The sequence below is a fragment of the Coloeus monedula genome (genome assembly GCF_965178545.1).
Source record: "Coloeus monedula genome assembly, chromosome: 2".
In the NCBI taxonomy this organism is placed as follows: Eukaryota; Metazoa; Chordata; class Aves; order Passeriformes; family Corvidae; genus Coloeus; species Coloeus monedula.
Genome location: NC_138782.1, coordinates 77,390,349 through 77,411,299, shown reverse-complemented (window position 1 = coordinate 77,411,299; position 20,951 = coordinate 77,390,349). Strand labels below are relative to the sequence as shown.

The window sequence follows — 20,951 nt, the reverse complement described above, 5'->3', positions numbered from 1 at the left end:
GCTAATATTATTTTTCACCAAAAAGTGCAGTCAATCTTTGGAATGAGCAGTAAGAATCAGTTACTATATATGAGCAAAACCAGAGCAGTTTCTCTGGGGTGTAAGGAGATGAGATTAGGAAAAGGAAAATTCAAGTGTATGCACATTTTATTGAATTGCTTACTAAATATATGGAACGTGTGGTGTACTTTACTGAGAAAGATAAATCAGTGCCAATGGATAAATGTTTCTCTTTGAACAAAACTTCATTTTTCTGAAAGAATGCAAACCTTATTCATCTTGAATTCAGAGTGAATGATTAAATTCTGGAGCAGGACACTTCCTAGTAGAAAGAGCACATTTTAGCCAGCTCTTTTATTTAAAAGAACTGTCTCAAAGTTGGGTTTTTTTCCTCCAAGACAGAATTCTGTTAACAGTGTGATGAATCACCCTTCTCTCAGTCCCCTACCTCCCTCCACATGTGCACTGCATCTCTCTATATCACACTCTTTCTCTCCTGCTTCCTGCTACTCCCTCCTTTCGTTTCTTCCTCTACCAGTCCTTAGTCTCTCCCTCCAGATCCTCCCTGCCTGTTTCCCTTTCCATCTAATCCTTCTCCCCTGTACCTATTAATCTCTCTCCATGCCCTTTCTCTCTATTTTCTTCTTCCTTCAGTAGCCTTTTCACATCTTTGTCCTTATCTTGTATGTTTTCAATGGTCTTTCCAAACCATCTTGTCAGACATCTCTGTCTATGTTGCTAGAGTTCCTGAACAGTCTTTTTTTCCTTTTCTTCTGTACATCCAAGTGGGATGAGAAAAGGTGGGGAGATGAGAATTCTGTGCACCATAATATGTATATCATGTTTCCGTACTGTAAGCTGTTATTATTTCTTCTAACCTCTTTCCAAATAAGGGGAAAATATTTGTTTTGTCAAGGACAACAGTTTAACTCAACAGCTTTAGCTGTAATCAATGAGGAGAAAAATATTGATGGAAGGAAAAAAGAAAAATTATTGTGAAGAATTGCTAGAAGACATATTTTTTAACTTAGATTTTGTAAAAATATGTCCTAGACAAATTACCAGGTTAGTAAAATGGGAAATGACCTAAATCATGTGTTATAAGTTCAATGACTGCTGAAGTCAGTGACAACAGAACAATTCCTCATTGATTTAAAAAAAATGCTATGTGTGATCTCGGATTTTACATAAAATACTTGTTCCTGAAACTCTTGAATGAGAGGTGATAATCAGGCATCAATCAATAAGAAGTATGTGTTTCCAAATAAAAATTCATGTCTGCCAAAAATGATAGCTCCTTGTAAGATGAAAATGATAAAATTAAGAGCTGATTAAAGTGCTGCTAATGTAATATACCAAAAAATTTTATTACAGTTGCTTTGGACAGACTGAAACTACTCATGATTAAGCACAGTGAAAATCCAAAACTGTGACACTCCAGCATAATAAATTATAATTTAAATTGCACTCAATCAGTCTTTACACTGCGGCTGCATTGTGAGGAAAATTATTTTATACTTCAAGGAGATAACAAACACCTGAATTTAATACCTCTTTTGAAATGAAAATTTATCACTGAAGAAGAATCACATATCCTGAATAAGAGATGCTACAACTGGCTTGAAGCCTTGCTCAGAAACCTTCACATAGGATGAACATAAATAACACAAAATTTGTTGTAATTCATTGTCCAGCATATTTGAGAAAAATCTTGTTTTATTTTGTATCTTTAATAATGAGCTGGGGAAAAAAAAAAGCAAATAGCAAATAGAAAAAAAAAAGAAGAAAGACATAGTAAATCTCTGGGAACCAGAAATATTGAAGTATTGTTATTAATGTTATATTTGGCACTGAAGGCATTAATATTAATATTACTGAAGAAAGCAAAATCAATTAAGCAATTTGAAAATGGGAAATACAAAAATATGAATAAGCAATATTATTCCTAATGAAGTATAATTATTTCCTTGATGTAATCACCACTACCACTAACTACTTCACAAAAGTAAATGAAGAAGGTATACATAGACAACTCTTTGAGAGTTGAGTATGGCTCTGGTTTTGGCTGCTTAGTTGGTTGGTACCACTGCAGAAACGCAATGATCCTTCCTAATATAATGATTGTGGCACTTCACCGTGAGTCATATTCACAGTTTTGATTGACTCAGAGCAAAAATAATGTTAATTTCCTCAGGAGAACTTTGAAGAAAAATCAAAAAGAATAATAGTTGAAAGTGTACTTATCTGCCCATGAAGTTAAATCACTTTTCAAACATGCTGAAGTAAGAAAGCTACTGAATTTTTGTGACTAGCATCTCATGAGACCGAATCTCAGTAAAGTGCTCTAGAGCATGTGTAAACTCAGAAAATTTTAAGTTTTGTGAATGTACAATGCTTCTTTTTCGGGGGGAGGATGGTGAAATATTGTAATGGTTTTGACTTGGCCAGAGTTAAATTCCTTCATATAAGCTTGTATGGGGCTATGATTTGGATTTGAGCTGAAAACAGTGTTGATAACTCAGGAATGTTTCAGCAATTGCTAAGCAGCTCTTACACAGAGTCAAAGTCTCCTTAGCCTGCAGAGCTACGAAGTGATTCTGGGTGGGGATGTCTGGTTTTGAGGTACTGCAGTAACCTGATAGTTACCTGAAAGTTAAATATTTGGAAGCTTGGATGCAAGTTTTTAACTATTCACATGAAGTTGGGAAATTGTATTCCATGTCCTTGAGGACCCCCGCAATTACCATGTTACAGAATACTCTATGATATTCAGTGATGGGTGTAGCTCTTGGAATTGTTTCAACTTAAATAAGATGATTCTTGCCTAAGCTAATTCTTTCTATCATTTTTCTTTGTCTTACTGTGGAGCACATGTTCATGGGTACACCTGGTTAGGATCCTGTACTTTGGATAATAAGTGTTAAAATGTTCAATTGGCATGGTCACTTCAGAATAGTTTAGCCATTTAGGGGAATTGGAAAGAAGAATAGGAGATTGAGGGCTTGACAATATAGTCACTTCCTGGGACTATATTTACAGTGTGAACATTCTCTCTAAAATGTATCTATAAATACCTGTTTCACTTTTTAGGAAAATTTTTAAGTTTGTTTAAAATAAATGTAATGCAATAAATTAAATTGTAGCGTGTTTGAATTTCAGTTATTACTATTTTGATGTGTTTTTTCTACATTTTTGGCATTTAAACTTTTGTAATAAAAAGACATTGGCAATTCTATTAAAAAATCTAGTTCAAAAAGCTACTTAAAAATTAGAACGCTGTGCTGAAACAAATAAAAAATAATTAACTTGCTTCACTATTTATGCAAATTTTTTTAGAAGAAGCAGCTTTGATAACACATTTGTGTGATTTGGGAGCTATACATAGCAGTAATACATAAGAAGCTGTGGTGCAAATTGTTGAGTTTGAGCTCATCAATAAAGATAATCCAAAGAATGTCTAATTTTGAACCTCTGACTTTTGGTCAATTTCTTAGATTTTTGATATACAAAAGTAGCAACAAAAGTACAATTAACCTAATTTAGAAAAATAATGCATCAGTTTATCAAAACAGAAGTTTCTTTTTAAAGTAATGCTGTTGGTAGTTCTTATAAGTCTGCAGTAGATTAAGTCTGTAGTTAGATACAATCCAAATTCTAACAGTTGATATTCTTTTGCTTGTGGCAGTGACTATGTTAAAAAGTAGGAGAGGAAGTATTTTAGTTAGCAATGTCTTACCTTTTGCCTATATAAATTTGAATTATGAACATGAACTTGAACAAAGCATATGATTCAATGAATTTAGGATTTGAAATAGATCATATAAGTTGATGGTGTTTCCTTAGAAATTTTTGTGCTACTTTTGTACCTGAAGTTATATCCCATAGAGGAGATTAGTTCAGCTCCAATTATGCAGCAACAGGTTCAAACTCTGTTCTTTGTCATTCCTTGTTATCCTACTCCAACTTGGTCTTTGAAATAAAGCAAACACTCTGATTGTCATAATTAACAGAACACTGCAATTAAATGTTAGCAACCCTTTTAAAATTTCTTAATTGTGACCAAGCTGCAAGGCTGAACATTTTGTGTTTTCTGAAAGCTTTTCAATTCACCAAATCAAGTGGTATTAACACAGTAAATGAGAGAGAGGTTTTTTTGGTAGCAAGGCCTGATTTCAATACTTTGAAATGATGTGTTAGATGTTATTTTCCAATTGTATTTCTAAGACACACATATTCTTCCTTTCTTTCATGATTCTTTGATCTGTTTATGAGCTACTGAATGGTCAAGTTTAAAAGAGTGACTTCTTGGAACAGAGTGTTAAGCAGGGAAGACGGACAAAATATTGATTCCTGTGGAACAGAAAGTTGTAGAAAAAGAGAACAAATTTGTCTTTTCTCTATTACAGCATCCACTGATTCATGCTCTGCTGTAGTCTCAGTTTTAGAAATGGAACTCTTTTTATCCACACCACACTGCATCCAAACTTACTTTACAGCCCTGTGGCAACAAATCACTTAAAAGTATACAAAGAGTCTCTCAGGACTCAGTTGAAAAAAATATTTTAAAAATTTTGTGTGTTTATATAAATTCATATATATTTGCAATGAATCCTTACAGACATTTTTAATTTTTGTCTAGGTTTAATTTTAAAATATCTTTACCTGGTATTATAGATATTGTTTAGTAATTGAAATTATTTTTAAAAATCCCATCTAAAAACAAAATAAGACATATTTAAAGGGTTTTTTTTAGGCAATGGAGTAAAACAAACATTCTGATTTCTAAAATGGATAGTTATATTTACTGCTTGACCATTTTAATTGTATAGTGATGAAAATGCAGATAAATTACAGATAAGCCTCATTACCTACTAGTTAGTACTTGAGTCTGTCCTTGACCTGAACCTTAAAACATAACTTTGGATGTTCTTACTTAGATAAAAATCCTGTAGACTTTATTTCAAAGTATAAAATGTCAAAATACTCACGTGTTGAAGATTTATCTGTAAATGAATTGTTATTGCACTTAGCCTGTTTCTGTCTTCTCCATCACTTTTTCCCAAATACATATTCGTCCTGCTGTTCTCTCTGATCACAGAAAAGGGTAAATCCATTTGCAGAGACAATGCTCTCTACTCTGCAAATGAATTTCTGCCTGTCAAGTTATCTTCAGATTTGGTTTATCTTGAGAAATGGAAAATTAAGTATTAAGGGTAGCTTTAGATATTTTTTATGTCATTTTTACACTTAATGTCACACTTCACAAAACAATAATTTGAGGTATTGGTAAGCATATTTTAAATAAGCAGACTTCAAATGCAATGGTAGAGAAAAATGGAACAAAATTTAATACTACCTATTAGCAATCAAATCTTTTTCCCTGTAGCAATCTGTTTTTCCTTACAGTGTTCTTTTCTACATGCTGAAATGTAACTAATGGGCAATTTACACAGTAATTTACTGTTTTATAGGTTGGAACTTGGGATCCGTTGAGCGGCCTTAACATGACAGAGAATCAGAAAGGAAAACCAGCAAACATCACAGATTCCCTGTCCAATCGCTCTTTAATTGTTACTACCATCTTGGTAAGCAATTATATTTGCTTTTCCAGAAATACAGTTGTGCAGAAAAACTGATAGAATGTGATACACTAATTGCAATAGTAATGAACAATCTGCAGTGCGTGTTACCATTACTTAGAATTTACTGTGTCATGAATGAACTCCAGTTGCTAAGCTACTCGGGGATGTTTACTCTTACCTTAATTGTAAGCAAGCTATCCCAATTTTAGAGTTATGTTAATTGATTAGTAATTTAAATTTTCTTACTATTGAATAAAATGTCTTCTTTTTTACAAAGTTACTTACTGCAGCACCATATGAGAGGACAAAAGATAGTGGTTTAAAAAAGTGTTATGTCTGTTAGCTTGATGATTTTAGCCAGCAAAAAGTTATTGCTTCTTTTTGCTATTCTAACACCTCAAAGAAAAGTACAAAGTACTTAATATTCATTTAGCATTATTATTACTCAATTATGGAGATGAAATTTTTAGTTGTACAGCTATTTAATTGATCTGTCCTTTGAACTAGACCAGAAGAAACAATTTGAGTAACTTCTTTTTTATTTTCATTTTTGGCAAATTTACAGCAGTGAATCAGGTATTTTTTACTTATAACTAAATACATTTATTTATGCAAAAATTAGTGTTCATTTATTTCCTCACGGTAATTTTGTAATAGTAATTTTAATTTCAGTACAAATGAAAAAGTTTCTAGAAGTTTGTCTGCTGTGTTTGTCTGCTGCCACCATTATGATGAATTTGCAGTTATCAAAAAAGAATCCAATCCCTGGCAGTTGTATACTTTATTAAGAAGCTTTTACCTACCGACACATATTTTGACGTTTCAAGCTAGAATGAATCTTTACAGGTGTATAGACACAAATGCCAGTGTGCTTTTAACCTTTCATGTAACATGAGTCATATAGTTTCACCCAGTGGGTAACTTTTCATTGCTGTTTATAAATGATAAAAGATCCTTTAAAATCCTTTGTTTCATTTATTCTACTAATTGAAAAATACATACCAGATATACAAATTGGAACATGGATGACTCATTTCCAGATGTAAGTTCTTATGCTAAGACCAGCACAGTTTTGCCACAACTTTCTCTTGTACAATTAGTTATAGTAGTGGTACTCTATAGTTATAATTTAGTTTATAAATTTATAATCCCTTGTTTCTTTTTTATTAATGAAATGTAAATGAATGTCTTATCATCTCTTATAGTAAAAGCATATCTTCCAGAGTATTAATCTGTCAATTTTCTTCCCACCGACTTTCACAAGTTTCCTATATGTAAAAACTACTGCATCATAAGTAAATTTTCTTAGTAATTCCAGCTGACTTCCCATGCTCTCTACACTGTTGTTGTTTTCTACCCAAATATCCTACCTAGGATTTTTCTTGATGCTTTTCACTGATATATGACATTTATTCACGTGACTATAATTGTTGCTAGAATCACTGCTTTACAGAATATAGTCCTGTCTCTGTGTGACCTGTCCTCTTCATTACTCAGTGATGAACCAGCCTTTGTATCTGTACTCCTCCATAGACATCACTGTATGCTTGATTCCAGATCAGTGATAACAATACTGGGACAAGGATCAATCCCTGCAGGATTACATAAGAAACACTCAATAACTTAAGGTGTTTCAAGTCTGTTTGTGTTTTAACATCTGTTAGTTGAGGAGATTTGAGTTAATATACTCAAAATATCATATTGCTTTTATATAGTGATATTAGTATAATTTTGGTTGAAATAATTAGCTCAAGAAATGGCAAATTGCACAACTGTAAATAGCACTGCTGCCAATGAACTCTGATTTTAATTTGGCAAAACTCACAAAAGAAGACTCCTGAGATTTAAGAGAAAAGCTGCTTTCTGTAATCAAGGATACCCTTTCTTTTAAGACTTAACTTCTTATAATTCTTTTGTAAGTATTCATCCTCTTTGCAAGTATTTAAATAATGCAATAAATAAAATAAATATGAAGACTTTAAATTGGTGCTATAAGTTGCTCACTTGCTTTTTTTACTTCAGTTACTGTTTACTAAAAGTTTTGGTAGTTGCAGTTATTCTTTTCAGCTCTGAAGAATGGTACTCAGAAGAAGTGGTACAAATTGTAAGAGCTCTACTCAGAATAATAAAAAGGACTCAAACTGATTTTTGGTTCATAAGCACATATACTAGCTTAATTTGGTAGTTCTATCTTTTTTGTGCTTAAAAAATACATTTATGTTGGACAGAAAGCATATTACCGAATATTCATTTTGTGGCAATGCAAGGGAACAATATAAAATTCTAAAGCTCCTAGAAACATACCTTCTTCATCATCAGCTTCCTTTTCTCTGCTTTTTTGAGTCTATAAAATCTTGCTTGAAACAAAAAGAAAAGGCAATTTTATCATTTAAGCTGTTCATATGGTTTTTCTATTCTGGATTTTTCACTTTAAGAATTCCCTACAATAGTCTATAGTATGCTGCCAGCTGTGGAGCCTTAATCATTTTTCTCTTGTAGTTTGCTTTAATGCTCACTTTTGATTTAAATATCCCAGTCTTTATTTTTAATTCTGTTTCTGAAATTCGGAACAATACTTTTTCCTCCTATATTTTGCAGTCATTAAGATCTTTACAGCTGTGAGTAAGTATACCCTGCATTTTCAGTGGTGACTGAGTCTCAAAAAGAAGATAGATTGATGGGAAAAATAATAAAAAATAAACTGGGAATCATAAATTCATCTACTGCAAGTAAGGACTGAGCTATGTGCTCCTTTTGGTCTTGAATTTTTCATAATGCATTTTACAGGTAGCTAGCTGAAAGATTATTCCTCGGTTTCTCAACAATTCAGTGCTCTATTCTGGAAAGGGGCAGGGGTTCTCAGGACTTTATCCTGTTTCAGAAATCTACATACATGTAGTTCTTGTGAAGAAACATGTCTGGTTTCCAAGTTCTGGTCCCTTAGCAGCCCCAAACACCAGCTGAACATCTCCACTAGAGAGGTAGTCAGGTTTTTTTAGGGGAGGGGGGAAATTTGAGAAATAAGTATGCTGTTTTTATCTTTTATAACCATAGCTTTGGGTATATCAATCTTTTTGATACTATTGCTTTATTTTATTTTAGAACCACCTTCACTGAAACTTCAGAATTTCTTTTTCATTTAAAAGTCTACTTTCTGAATAATCTACATTTAGAAAAACCGAACCAAACAAAAACCCTACACAAAACAAATTTTCGACGTCAGTAATAAGGGTTTTTTATCATTTGATTCTCCTAAATTGACTCCTTCCAGAACTCTGATACATTTCTTTTCTTTAGACTTTAGATGTAGGTATCTAAATAATTTTTTTCTTGTATATATTCTACTTCAACTTTGAAAGATTTTTCACTTTGGAATTCAATTTCCATGTTTATAAAGGTATGTGCATGGTGCTTAGTTTTTTTATGCTGATTGCATACTAGCCTGTACATATTATCATACTGGCTCCTTTGCCCTGTTCTGCTGAAATAAATGCTTGTTTCCTTTCCTGTGTAGTTTTTATGTACTTTTCTGTATCTGCTTACATCAAAGCTCAGAAAAGCTCACAGTTTTCAAGTTTAATTTTTCCAAGAAATGTGTGAAAGTTATGAAAGGTGTGTGATGTTCTCAATTTAGTAGTTTTTTGTTACTTTGCTCTTGAAAAGAGAAATTACCTTTTTTAGTGTACTTCCCTGAAGAAAAAGTGCTTTGAAATAGGAATGAATTAGAAGGAATTAGAAGGAATAATTGCAACGAATTTTAAAACAATTTTATTTAGTTCAAAGTATAGTATTTCCACAGTGTATTTTATTTATAAAGGCTGCTTTCTCAAACGGGTAGTGCATAATTTCTCTCCCTTTTCTTTTGCATACCTAAGCATGAGTTTTCAACGGCCAAATTTTAAATTAATGTATATTAAAAGAATATTAAAATTTAAAGAAAAAAATTTTCTGTTGTCTTTATAAAGCTGGGTCAGCCATCAATTGTTTTGATTGATAGTAACTAGTAGATTGCTTCACCTCTCCCACTAGAATTTTGACTGCCTACTGTGGAAGCCTATTATGTATTACTTATATCTGATATAAATGTTAAGAAGATATGGCAGTCTTTTACCATGCCGGTATCCCACCTTCTAGTGAACAGAAGCAAATAACTAAATATCTCTGTTCTAGCAGTGGCAAATTTTCAAGATGATTTTCCTCTTTTCATCATTAGGGCTTCCACGTTCTTTTTTTTTGGTGCTATTTTTTTTTTTTTTTTTTTTTTTTTTACTTTGTTTTGCTTTTTTCAATATTGGTAGTAATAAATTCTAGATTATTTTAAAAATATGTTAGTCCATGTTGAAATTATCAAGGAAAAATCCATATGTTTGATTAATATTCATAAAAAATAAAAGAAGTTGAAATTTAAAACTTGTGATTTCTAGTAATATCTTTACAGTTGAAATATAATATAACTCACAGGAATAATTCAAGTCAGTATGTATTGTCCGAATCTGAAAAGAAAAAGAGAAATTTTAGAATATTTTTTTTAGAATAAGTGCGCTTTCATTCAAGTAGTAGTTGTGCATTTTTGAAATTAAAACCAGTCTGTAAAGATACAATATTAGTTACTTTTCAAAGATTTATCTTCTATTTGCAGACATAGTTTTTAATCTGCCTGTGATTCCACTGTTCCTTGTGACCATATCTTTATTTGCAGTAGTTTTAGCTAAGTTTATTTTGCAGTAAATTTTCCCAGAAAAACGAATTTTTGCATTTACTATTTTATGCGCATTCTCACTTTTAGTGCTTATCTGGTGTGGGGTGGGGCTCTTCTGTATTCCTCTTCACTGAAGATATTTTAGTCCTATGAGACATTGAATGATGACTTTGACCTTAAAATTTTGTGAAAAGCTGACCTGTTATTTAAAAATTTAGAGTAGCAATGTTTTCTGGAAACGTTGTCTCTTCCCGAGGTTTCATTCAGGAGTCTGTAGTCAGTGTTTATTCAGTGACTTTTTGTTTCAAGCTACTCATGTCATTCCAAGCAATAATAAAAGTGCTAATGGGAAGGTGTTTAGTTGTCTTCCTGGGGAGATGTGTCCAGTTGAAAGACTTAATTTCAACTGAAACTGTTTAGAATATTTCAAAGAATACTCGTTTTGTGATGTGGTCTAGTAATTTTTAAGGGTCATGCTCTCAGGAACTGAAGGAAAAAAATAAATTGTGAACAATATTAAAGTAGGTATAAACCAGCTGCCAATCCACAAATCACTCAGTTTAAAAACTCTGTCTACTTAATCAGTGAGAATTGTCCCAGTGAAAGATTTTGGTGGCAGTGATAATCCACCAAGAAGCAATGGTGATTGTACATTTAACGCATAGACACTTCCCTGGGAGTGTGTTTAGCAACCAGTTTTACATTAGCCCATTCTATAAATTTAAAGCTTGAGCAAATAAAGCACATAGTACCCTTTGCATGCACTTGTCCAGAGTACATTAATGCCATGTTCAGTATTTAGAATGTGTGTTACTTGAGGAAAAAACAAACTAGAGAAAACTTTGGGATTAATAAGAGCTATAACAGTTGAAGCTGCCAACACCAATTCTGCTCAAGTTAAGTAAAAAATTGCTTTACATTGCAAATAAAAGGTTTGAAGAGAAAAAAACAATGTTTTGTACAGTAGAAGATTATAAGGAAAAGCAACAAGTACCAGTAAGAAATTACTTAATGTAGGATTGGAAAGGCATTAAGAGAGTATTAATAACTTATTGATCAGTCTCCTCAGCAAAAGCTGAGAATCATTAAATAGTAGTACAGATACTATTGTAGCCCTTATCCAAGCTGGCCAGAGTAAAGAATATAAATGAGTATGGAGTTGGAGCTAAAAATCCCTGAAAGGATTGCAGGATTTAAAAAATTTTTTCTAACAAAATATAAAAAAGCATCAGCATCAGCAGAACAGATAAAATGTCTGAGTATTATTGTAATGATGTGACAGAAAAAAAAGTAGGAATGTGTCAAGGGGCTGGATTGCTCAATGAAGAAAATCCTGCTGTGCTTATTAAGTAAGGGAGAATTAAAAGCATGAATTGACAATTACACTTCCTCCCTGTTATTTCACATATTTAAGTTCTGTCCCAGATAACTCAAGGTTGCTTGGAATGGAAGACAGAGACAAAAATGTTGTCAAGAATCTTGCCAAGATTCCAGAGATTGGGGGATGTGTAAGACTGTAAATATCTGAACAGCTCTGAGAGCAAATATCTAGGTTCTGTGCACATGAGCATTCCAAGCTATACTGGAATTTCTTCATGCCTGCAGAGCAGGCCTTGACACTGTGTAAGCACTGCTCAGCAGTAATGAAAATATTCCTGTGTTATAACACTGATTTGAGCACAAATCAAAACCATACTAGTCAATGTGAAGAAAATTGCTGCTACCCCAGACAAAACAAGCACAGTATGTTTTGTCTTAGCAGAGCTTCTGCTTGGCCAGTGGTGTGCTTTCTTTAAGGAATTCTCACTTCACTTTAAAAAACTGTTTTCCTTACAGTTGTTTTCTTTGAGATATTTCATACCAATTTCCCAAGTTTATTAACAACTATTTTCACGCATAGTTTTTGCTCTGATACCATCTCTGCTTCTCAAGAATTATTCAATGATCCTTGTCGTTTAAATTGCTTTCATGTTCTCTGCTAGGTTTTTGTTCTTGTCAGTACCTAGAAGAGCTCTTCTGGTGTCATTTGCTTATCTGTTTGAGAAATTTCTGTCAAAACATCCTAGTAGTTTGGCTGGACAATTTACTTCCTGTTCATTCCTTGTTAACTGTATGAAGATCAGTGATGTACTTTTTTAAGATGTGGCTGTAATCTTACATATTTCAACTGAAGTATATAACAGTTAAGAGCAAGATTATTCCCTGCATTCTCCTTTTTGCTTCTTTGGGTAAAATCTTATGTACTAAAGTCCCAGTTTTATGTGGATATAACGTTCAAATCATGGGAAACCTCAAGGCAGAAGATTACATCAGGAGTGTTGACTTATTAAAGCTGTCAGATGCCTGTGGAATGAAATGCCTTTAACCCCACTGAGTGCTGATGCGGACTGTAAGAATTTTCTTAAGTTGCCCTGGAGAGTTTATCTAATTATTCACTGAGTCTTGTATTTGGTGCAGTGATTTGATCTACTACAATTTGTCTTACCTTACTTGGGTTTTTTTTTTTTTTAATTGTTAAAAATGAAAAAAGTCTCTCCCAAAGGTGAGCAAAGACTGAGTTGCATATATAAATTTAAAAACACAGCTTGAATACTGGTTTCATATTATAGTGGAAAAACTACCATTTGTTTTTAGTATTTTTCCCTTTAGCTTTCTATTTGCTAAAGGCTATCCTATATTGAGAAACAGATGTAAAAATACTATGTTTTGCTAAATGTTAATTTTCTTCCTATAATAGTGATTATTCAGCCAATCATTTCAATTTGTTTGCTGTCTGTTTGCACACCACTTAATGCAAAAAAAAAGTTACATTGTAATTTGATTTAAACATAAGAAGATATATGATTAAAGAAATTTAATTCAGTTTTCATGGAATGTCTATCATAGAATTTACTTTTTGTGTAAAGTTTTTTCAGGCTTTTCTGCAGTCTCGTAAACGGCAGCCTGTAACTTGAGGCAATAGAGAAGTGGGTACTTTGACTTTTTCCTCCCTTTGTGGGTTTCTTACACTTTAACAAAGCATTGAGTAAACTGTTTAAATACTTGTATAAATAAAAGTGTAAAATCTAATACTTAAAATATTTGATTGATGTTTGGGGTTTTAATTAAGTTTTTTTCAGTTGCCAAAGCACATTGTTTCTGCATTTTAAAAGGCTTTCTTTGTCCAAACAAAATGTATTGTATCCAAACAATACATTTGATGTCACTGTATAATGCAATTAGTTAAGGAGCACATTTAAATTTAGTGTCTATATGCATTCCTTGAAGATTTCTACAGTGCTTAGAGTGTAATTTTTTCCAAAAAAATGAAGAAGAGACTCTTTGAAAATATATGAAGACTTAGACTCACATAACCAAAGCTAAAAGGATTCTGCTTTTCATATTATTTCTTTGTATAGGGAGTGGTGTCATGACTGTATGAATATGTATGCACGACTGTATGCATATGTATGCACATGGCTGTCTGCTACTTAGGGCTAAAACGAGAAGAAAGGTGTGGGGGCACTCATTATCCTTTCTGTCTTTATAATTCTTACAGGAAGAGCCATATGTCATGTTCAAGAAGTCTGACAAACCATTGTACGGAAATGATCGTTTTGAAGGTTATTGCATTGACCTCCTCAGGGAGCTGTCTACTATCCTTGGATTTTCCTATGAGATTAGGCTGGTGGAAGATGGAAAATATGGAGCCCAAGAAGATGCCAGTGGACAGTGGAATGGGATGGTTCGTGAGCTAATTGATCACGTAAGTTAACTTTTACAAGCTTTTAACTATGCATTTAGATTTCAAACTTTTCTATATAAATTGTAAAACTTTTATGATAATACCATTTGAATACTACTGTTTTCAAAATGCAGATGTTTTAAGAATTATTGCAAGTAGATTGATACCCATTATTTCTTTAGTGTAGAATTTGTAAAAAAAAGCATCTCTGTTTTGCCCGTAGGCAGTGTTTGTTTTGGTTCAGCTCTTCCGTAGCATGTGTCTAAGTCAAAAATATGAAATAAGTAGTACTCAGAATTTATTTCTGAGAACAAATATATGGGATTTTATAACAAAACGTATATCTTTGCTACAGCAATACAAGTCAGGTCTCCTCTTCTGATGGTGGATGTGAGATTTTGTCTTAGAGAAATTTCTGTGTGTGAAGTGTAAATACACACATTATTTGATATTCATCCTTCTTGAAATTTTAGCAATAAAGTGAAAGAAATAAGACAAAAAATGTCAACGTATACTGATGGAACAAATTAAGGTCACACCAGATACCATTACAATTGACAGCAAGTGATTAAGGGAGGCATTACTTCGGGTTCTGCAAAATGTGTTTCCTCAGTTGGTCATGCCAGTTGAATTCAGTCTCTTAGAAACATTTTCATAAATTTAAAAATTATGGCATTATTCCTTTCTTCATTTATTTGGGTGAAATGCTTCATAGCATTTTCTCATGTGGTCAAAGATTGAAAGGAAACACATTCTGCACATCACAGTAATTTAAAATAGAAGATTATAGTTACTTCAAGTGGAACCTCTTAATGATGGCAAAAACTGCATGAATAGCTTGAAAAACATTTACTTATTTTGTTTCAATTTGCTTTAAGATTTCAGCAGATGGGCAGAACATGAGCTAATCAAAATATTCATATTTACTAGGAGAGATGATCTTCATGCTTTTCTAGTAAGATAATCTGGTATTGGCGTTGCAACAGATGTTGATTATGCCTGGCTTCACACTTCCAAGAAGAATGTGTGGGAGAGCATTATATTATCTTTAAATGTGTGTATGCATTATACCTAGTACACACACATAGATAGCAAACATATTTAGTTACTCTCTGTCCATCTCTATAAATGTGCACTTTTACATTTGAAAAGGTGCATAGGCCTGTTCAACTATTAGATTTGATGTTTGTTAGGTAGTGCCATCATCTGGAACTAATTTTCCATGATTGAGGTAGATATTGTGGAAGTATTTATTCAGAAGCAAAAATTAATCACATTTTTATATGTCTTTTATTATTCAGCCTTAAAGCATTCTTAAGAAAACACTAGTATGGCCCCCTAAACTTTACACTAAGATAATCTTAAAATAAAATGCATTTGAAAAAGTTATGGCAGTAAAGTGTGTGGAACAGTAGCTTTCCCCATCCTTTCCTCTTAATAACACAGAATTCTTTTTATATTTTTATATATTTTTTATATTCTTATTATGTTATTCTTAATAACACGTATTCTTTTTCCCCATAAAAAATATACAACTAAACATAGATTAAAATTTATTTTGCCTATTGAAATGATTTTTACTTAGGAGTCAAAAAAGTTTAGAGACCGTATTAGTACATATGGAAGATGTAGTCCAACTTCCTAATATTTCACTCAATTTCTCACTTATTAAATTTTTTTCTTAAATTTTTCTCTGGTTTTATCTATTCTTACTTTGTAATCTATTTGAATACATGCAATTTATTTATACACCTGTGCCCTTTATTTACATGCATATTATTGGTGCATTTTACTAGCAAGCAACATTTCAGACCTCAAATCTGAGGCACAAGAGTTTAGTGAAGAGCTCCAGATAGTTACCACCTTGGGTGTTTCCATGTGGTTAGTACTTCATGTGCTCCATTAGCTTTCCAGTTTTTCTTTTCCCTTAGAGAATATTTTTAAATTGTCATAAAGGTTTTCTTTTCTATAAAGTAATGTCATAAAATCAATTAGTTAATTTTTTGAAAGGTGAAATGATTCTATATTTTTCAACTAGATTTTCTAATTAAAGCAGATAGACTACAGAATAAAGACAGTTCTTGAAGTTGCCATATTACTTACATCTGTTTTTAGATGAAGAATGATTTTAGGAATTATTTTCATCTGTTTGTTACGTTTTGTCTGTCACTTAAGTTCAGAAAGAAAGGTTACTATGCTGTAGTATGTATGTTTGCAAGGGTAATGTGTAACATGCATAACCCAAGAATAAGTAAAGTGAATAATTTTGGTGTATTATATGTATAGAAAGGAAAATGCACAATTTGGATAAAGATTAAAAGTACTAAACAAAATCTAAGATTTAAATGAACTGTTTAAATCAATACTTAGTCACTTTGCATAATTGCTGGAACTCAAAAGTGTAAATGAAATAAAGATAATGCTACCTGAGTTGAGCTCAGCATATCATGTCAGTTTCAGGATTTAAATTTAATAACATGAAGAGAGACTGAATTGTTGACATCAGGCTCTGTTTGTTTTCAATCTCCTTTCCCATAGTTTGGTCATGTTTCTTCTTTCTTTGACTGTTTTACTCAGAGTTCACCATCTGCATTCTGATATTTGTCTCCAAGCAATAGGTAGCTTCTTTTTGAATTTGTGGTAAATACTGACAGTGAAAATTAGTGCAGTGATCCCTTTGACAACTGACAATGAATTCTTGTTGAGAAAAAGACACTGCTCTCTAGAGTTGCAAATGTAAGACAAGTATTAACTAGGATAGCAAATATAGATGAAATTTCTCTATGAATAAATTTTAAATTTCTCCAGTTAATGTCTCTGATTTCTTTGCCACAATTTTTCATTCAGTATTTTACCCTCTTCTCATGTAAGTTCAAGATATGAGTGTTATACATTTGAGGGAGGAGGAGCTAAGTTCCAGGTATCTCCATTCTTTATGGATGAATTCTTCATAAAAAAGTATTCTTGATACTGACTTGCTGCCTTTGGTTCAAGAACTTTATGAAAGGATGGATTTATTGAATAGGTTTTGAACTGAATCATAAATTCTGGAGAATTTCAGGTTGTTCTTTAGCACTAAAAGTTGTCATGTCACTGTATTATATTGCATGAGATGTATAGTTTGAGCATGTAAATTATGTTCCAATATAGCTAGCACAGACAGATAGAATGAAAATATATGATTTTATTTTTAGAAAATTAGACATCCTACTTTACAGACCCAAAATTACTTAAAAAAATTCTTATACTTGGGTTCCAAAACAGGAAAAAAATTAGTTTTATACTTTGACAGAGCTATAAATGAAATACCCACAGGGAAATAATTTGTTATTATATATACGTGATTAAAAATAACTTTTTTGGGGGGGCTCTTTGAATGATACTTCTACAGCACAAAACATGTGTATTACAAATAGACTTCAAGGCTTGCAGATCTTTTATGATTCATAAATAATTACAGAAAAAGTCCAATTTTTAGGTGATGATTGCTCTTTTATTATATGTGAGGATTAAATCAGAACTTTTCTTTTTCTCTCAGAAGAATAGGATTTTCAGCTTTGAGGAATTTTACACAGTTGAAAAATTGGAAATAACTACTTAACTTTAGACATAAAATTGTTTTTTACTTCAATATATTTTGAATTTCTCAAAATCAATATCAATTTTTCAAAATAAATACTTACATATCAAATACCTACATTTGTAAAAATAATAGTAGTAGCTTTTTATTCTTTTTTAATAACAGAATAGATGTTTATATAATCAGTTTAAATATTTTTAGTGATTTTTCCTCCAATAACCTGTTGGTTTTTTTCTTTTATTTTAGATTAAGGTCTTTATGATCTTGAACACCTATAGCCAATTCCTTTATACTATTGTGTAGAAGTGAAAAAAACCCTTCTAATAACTGACTATGTAGATATTTGGTTGCTTCTTTTTTGGGCCAGCGAAGGAATTTTATTTTCTCCTATCTTTTTCTTTTCTCTTCCTTCCATTTCGAATGTCATTTCATCACATTGTTTGCACTCTACCTCTTTCCTTCATACTTGTAGGAAATCCTACTGCACAGAGACTCATAAGGAAAGGCTACGGAACATCTCTTCCCTATTTCTTCTTGTAACTTTCATGCAAAAGGTCTGACAGTTGAGATTTTCAGTGCAGTGCTGGATAGTTTAGTCATGGCTCTTTTATTAGTTAAAATCTCAGAAGATTTGGTGGTAATACGCAGTTAGAGAATCTTTAGGCAGGAAAGAGAAAGAAAGAAAGAAAGAAAGAAAGAAAGAAAGAAAGAAAGAAAGAAAGAAAGAGAAAGAAAGAAAGAAAGAAAGAAAGAAAGAAAGAAAGAAAGAAAGAGAGAGAAAGAAAAAGAAAGAAAGAAGGAAAAAGAAAGAAAGAAAAAGAAAGAAGGAAAAAGAAAGTAGGAAAAAGAAAGAAAGAAAGAAAGAAAAAGAAAGAAAGAAAGAAAAAAGAAAAAAAAGAAAGAAAAAAAGAAAAAAAGATAGATCTAGCAGTGTTTCTCTTTTCATCATCATTAAATAGGCTTAACAATAAAATTGTGCACTATCAGTGCTCTTTAAAGCACCAAAGCACCATGTCTGCTTCATGGCTTCCTCATTTTATTAGTGGAACTAGAATCTGCAACTGCATGTCAGGTGTCATACGATGAAAATTTCACTCATGCTAGAGGTTTTCTATACATAATAAATTTTTTCTCTGATACTTTGGGAAAGTGATGTATTGAGGGGTAATATGCCATAAACAACATAGTGTTTTGGCAAGTCTGCAGTTCAGCTACTGTTGTTGCTTGAACCAGCAACTCTGGTGAATATAGATAGATGGCAAGCTGAATGACTACTGATTTCCACTAACCCTGTTTTAATGTTGTTTTTCTAGGATCTTGGCATTTTATTTTATTTTTACTTACCCTCTTAAAAAAAACCCAAAAACCACAATTCATTTTTTCCTGTACTCTCTGTAAAATAAAATAAAATAATGTATAAAAAATAAATGTTATTGTTTTTTTTGGTTTTATTTTCCTTATCAGTTTGTATTTTTGGCTGTTTTATGTTTTGTTTATAATTCATCTCTTTCCCCATTTTCCTGTTTAGCTATTTGAAAGCCATCTCTTTTGAGAGCATTTTTATTCTTGGTATTCATTTATTTATCTTGCAGATTAAGCATTACTAATCTATGCTGAAGATCTCTTCTCTGAACTTCCAGTAATCATTATTAGTTGCATTTATTAAGCCAGGTTGGAACTCCAGCACAACCATATCTTTAAATAAAGCTACTAATTTGCATTATTTAATATTTAAAAATAGTATTCCAACTCCTTCCAGTTATTCTGTGTCACAATATAGCATCCATGATTCTTTAACTGTTATGTGCCTGTAACATACCTTTCATGTGTGTTTTTACTGTTTCAAATATTCATAGTGGATTCCAGTTTTTATTGTCTGCATGTTTTCTTTTCTCGTTAAAGTAGCATTTAATTTCTGTGTGAAACATGTCCTGGGGTCATAGGATAATTTCTTATGATAATTTGTAACATGCCAGAAAATATCATTTGTCCTTTTTGTGCTTTTCAGTCTATTTGATAATTCATTAAACCACAACTTCAAGTGCTCTGACCTTTTATTTCCAAAGTAATTTGTCCCAAGCTGAATAAGCATCAGTGTGTCATTGACAAGCAGCTAACCATATCTCTTCTGTTGCTTGAGATCCTGTTTTTCACTTAAAGCAAACTGCATATATTCACAGACTCACAGAACCTCTCTTCAAATATTTTTCATGCCTGAATTTATCAATGTAGCTCACTTAAATATGCCATACTATGCACCTTCTGTTCCTTTTTTAAAAAATTTGTTTGTTTAAAAGTAAAAGATCAAAGAGATGGTCTTCTACACAACAATAGAATTTCATTTCAAACCAACAGCTAAACATTCATCTCTGTACTCACAAGAAGACAGTTTTCGTGGCTACTTTGTCACTCTCTAATAAAGGCTGTGTATGATACTCCATGGAAAAATGTGCAAACAGATCCTAACTCAGCAAAAGTTATGCAGAAAGTAAACTTTAAGCAGAGATGCATAAATCCACAAAAAATGCCAGGGAAATGGAAAAAAAAAAAAGTCAGTGATCTAATATGCCAAAGAAATCCTAAGCCAAAATTTTAGGCCAAGTTTGCAAAACATAAGTATTAATTCAGTGAGGAACATATATGTACATATATGAATTCCCTATTAAATTGTTACTGATTTCAAGAACAATGTAGATGAAGATGCAGTTTCCATTATGACAGCAGTTTCAAGTGAACAACTTGTTTTCCAAAGAACAAGGAACTTCCAGAGAGTTTGCATTTATTAAAGCAAGGCCCAGTAACAATTCTAATATCACAGTAGAGCATAGAGAATAATAAAGTATACAACTTTTCTAAAGGGTTGTAAATGTTAATTCATGATTTTTTGAGCTAATCATGTCCTATGTTTCCCAAAGAAACTGGATGAAAAATTTTAACTACATTCACAATGATTTGATACCAAAAGTGGCAGGAGACTTTGACAGTAAGGTCTTTTAAGTGCTCTGAGATGTGTGGATTTTTTTTCTGGAGATCTGTACTCAACGGGTAGTTTATTTGAAATTTCTTGACACTAAGGAATATTGCTTTCTTGTTTGTTTAGCTACAAATGCCCATGTACTGTTCTTTTACAGTTAGGGTATTATGGACATCCCTGGCATGTGGGTTTATAAAATGATTAGTTTCCAGTTACAGAGAAAAACTGTACAGTGAATGATTGGAATTAATTTTCACCCCACTGCCAGCAAAGTGAATCATAGCCCATCAAGGCAGTGGCATGAAGTTTTTCAAATGAGACTCCAAACAATAATGCTTTAGCTCAAGCATCATCCATGCTTACAGTAATGATTAGGAACTGATTGGATCCAG

At 32.2% G+C, this 20,951-nt stretch overlaps 1 protein-coding gene across 1 annotated transcript in view; it reads left to right on the top strand.

Annotated features, from left to right (window-relative positions):
* Positions 1-20,951, top strand: part of GRIK2 (glutamate ionotropic receptor kainate type subunit 2) — a gene marked incomplete at both ends in the record, with an annotated part of 355,572 nt that overhangs the window by 189,370 nt on the left and 145,251 nt on the right. The window contains 2 exons of the mRNA XM_082276818.1: positions 5,472-5,585; positions 13,820-14,026. Coding sequence (XP_082132944.1) covers positions 5,472-5,585; positions 13,820-14,026 — 321 coding nt within the window. The remainder of the gene's footprint in view (positions 1-5,471; positions 5,586-13,819; positions 14,027-20,951) is intronic.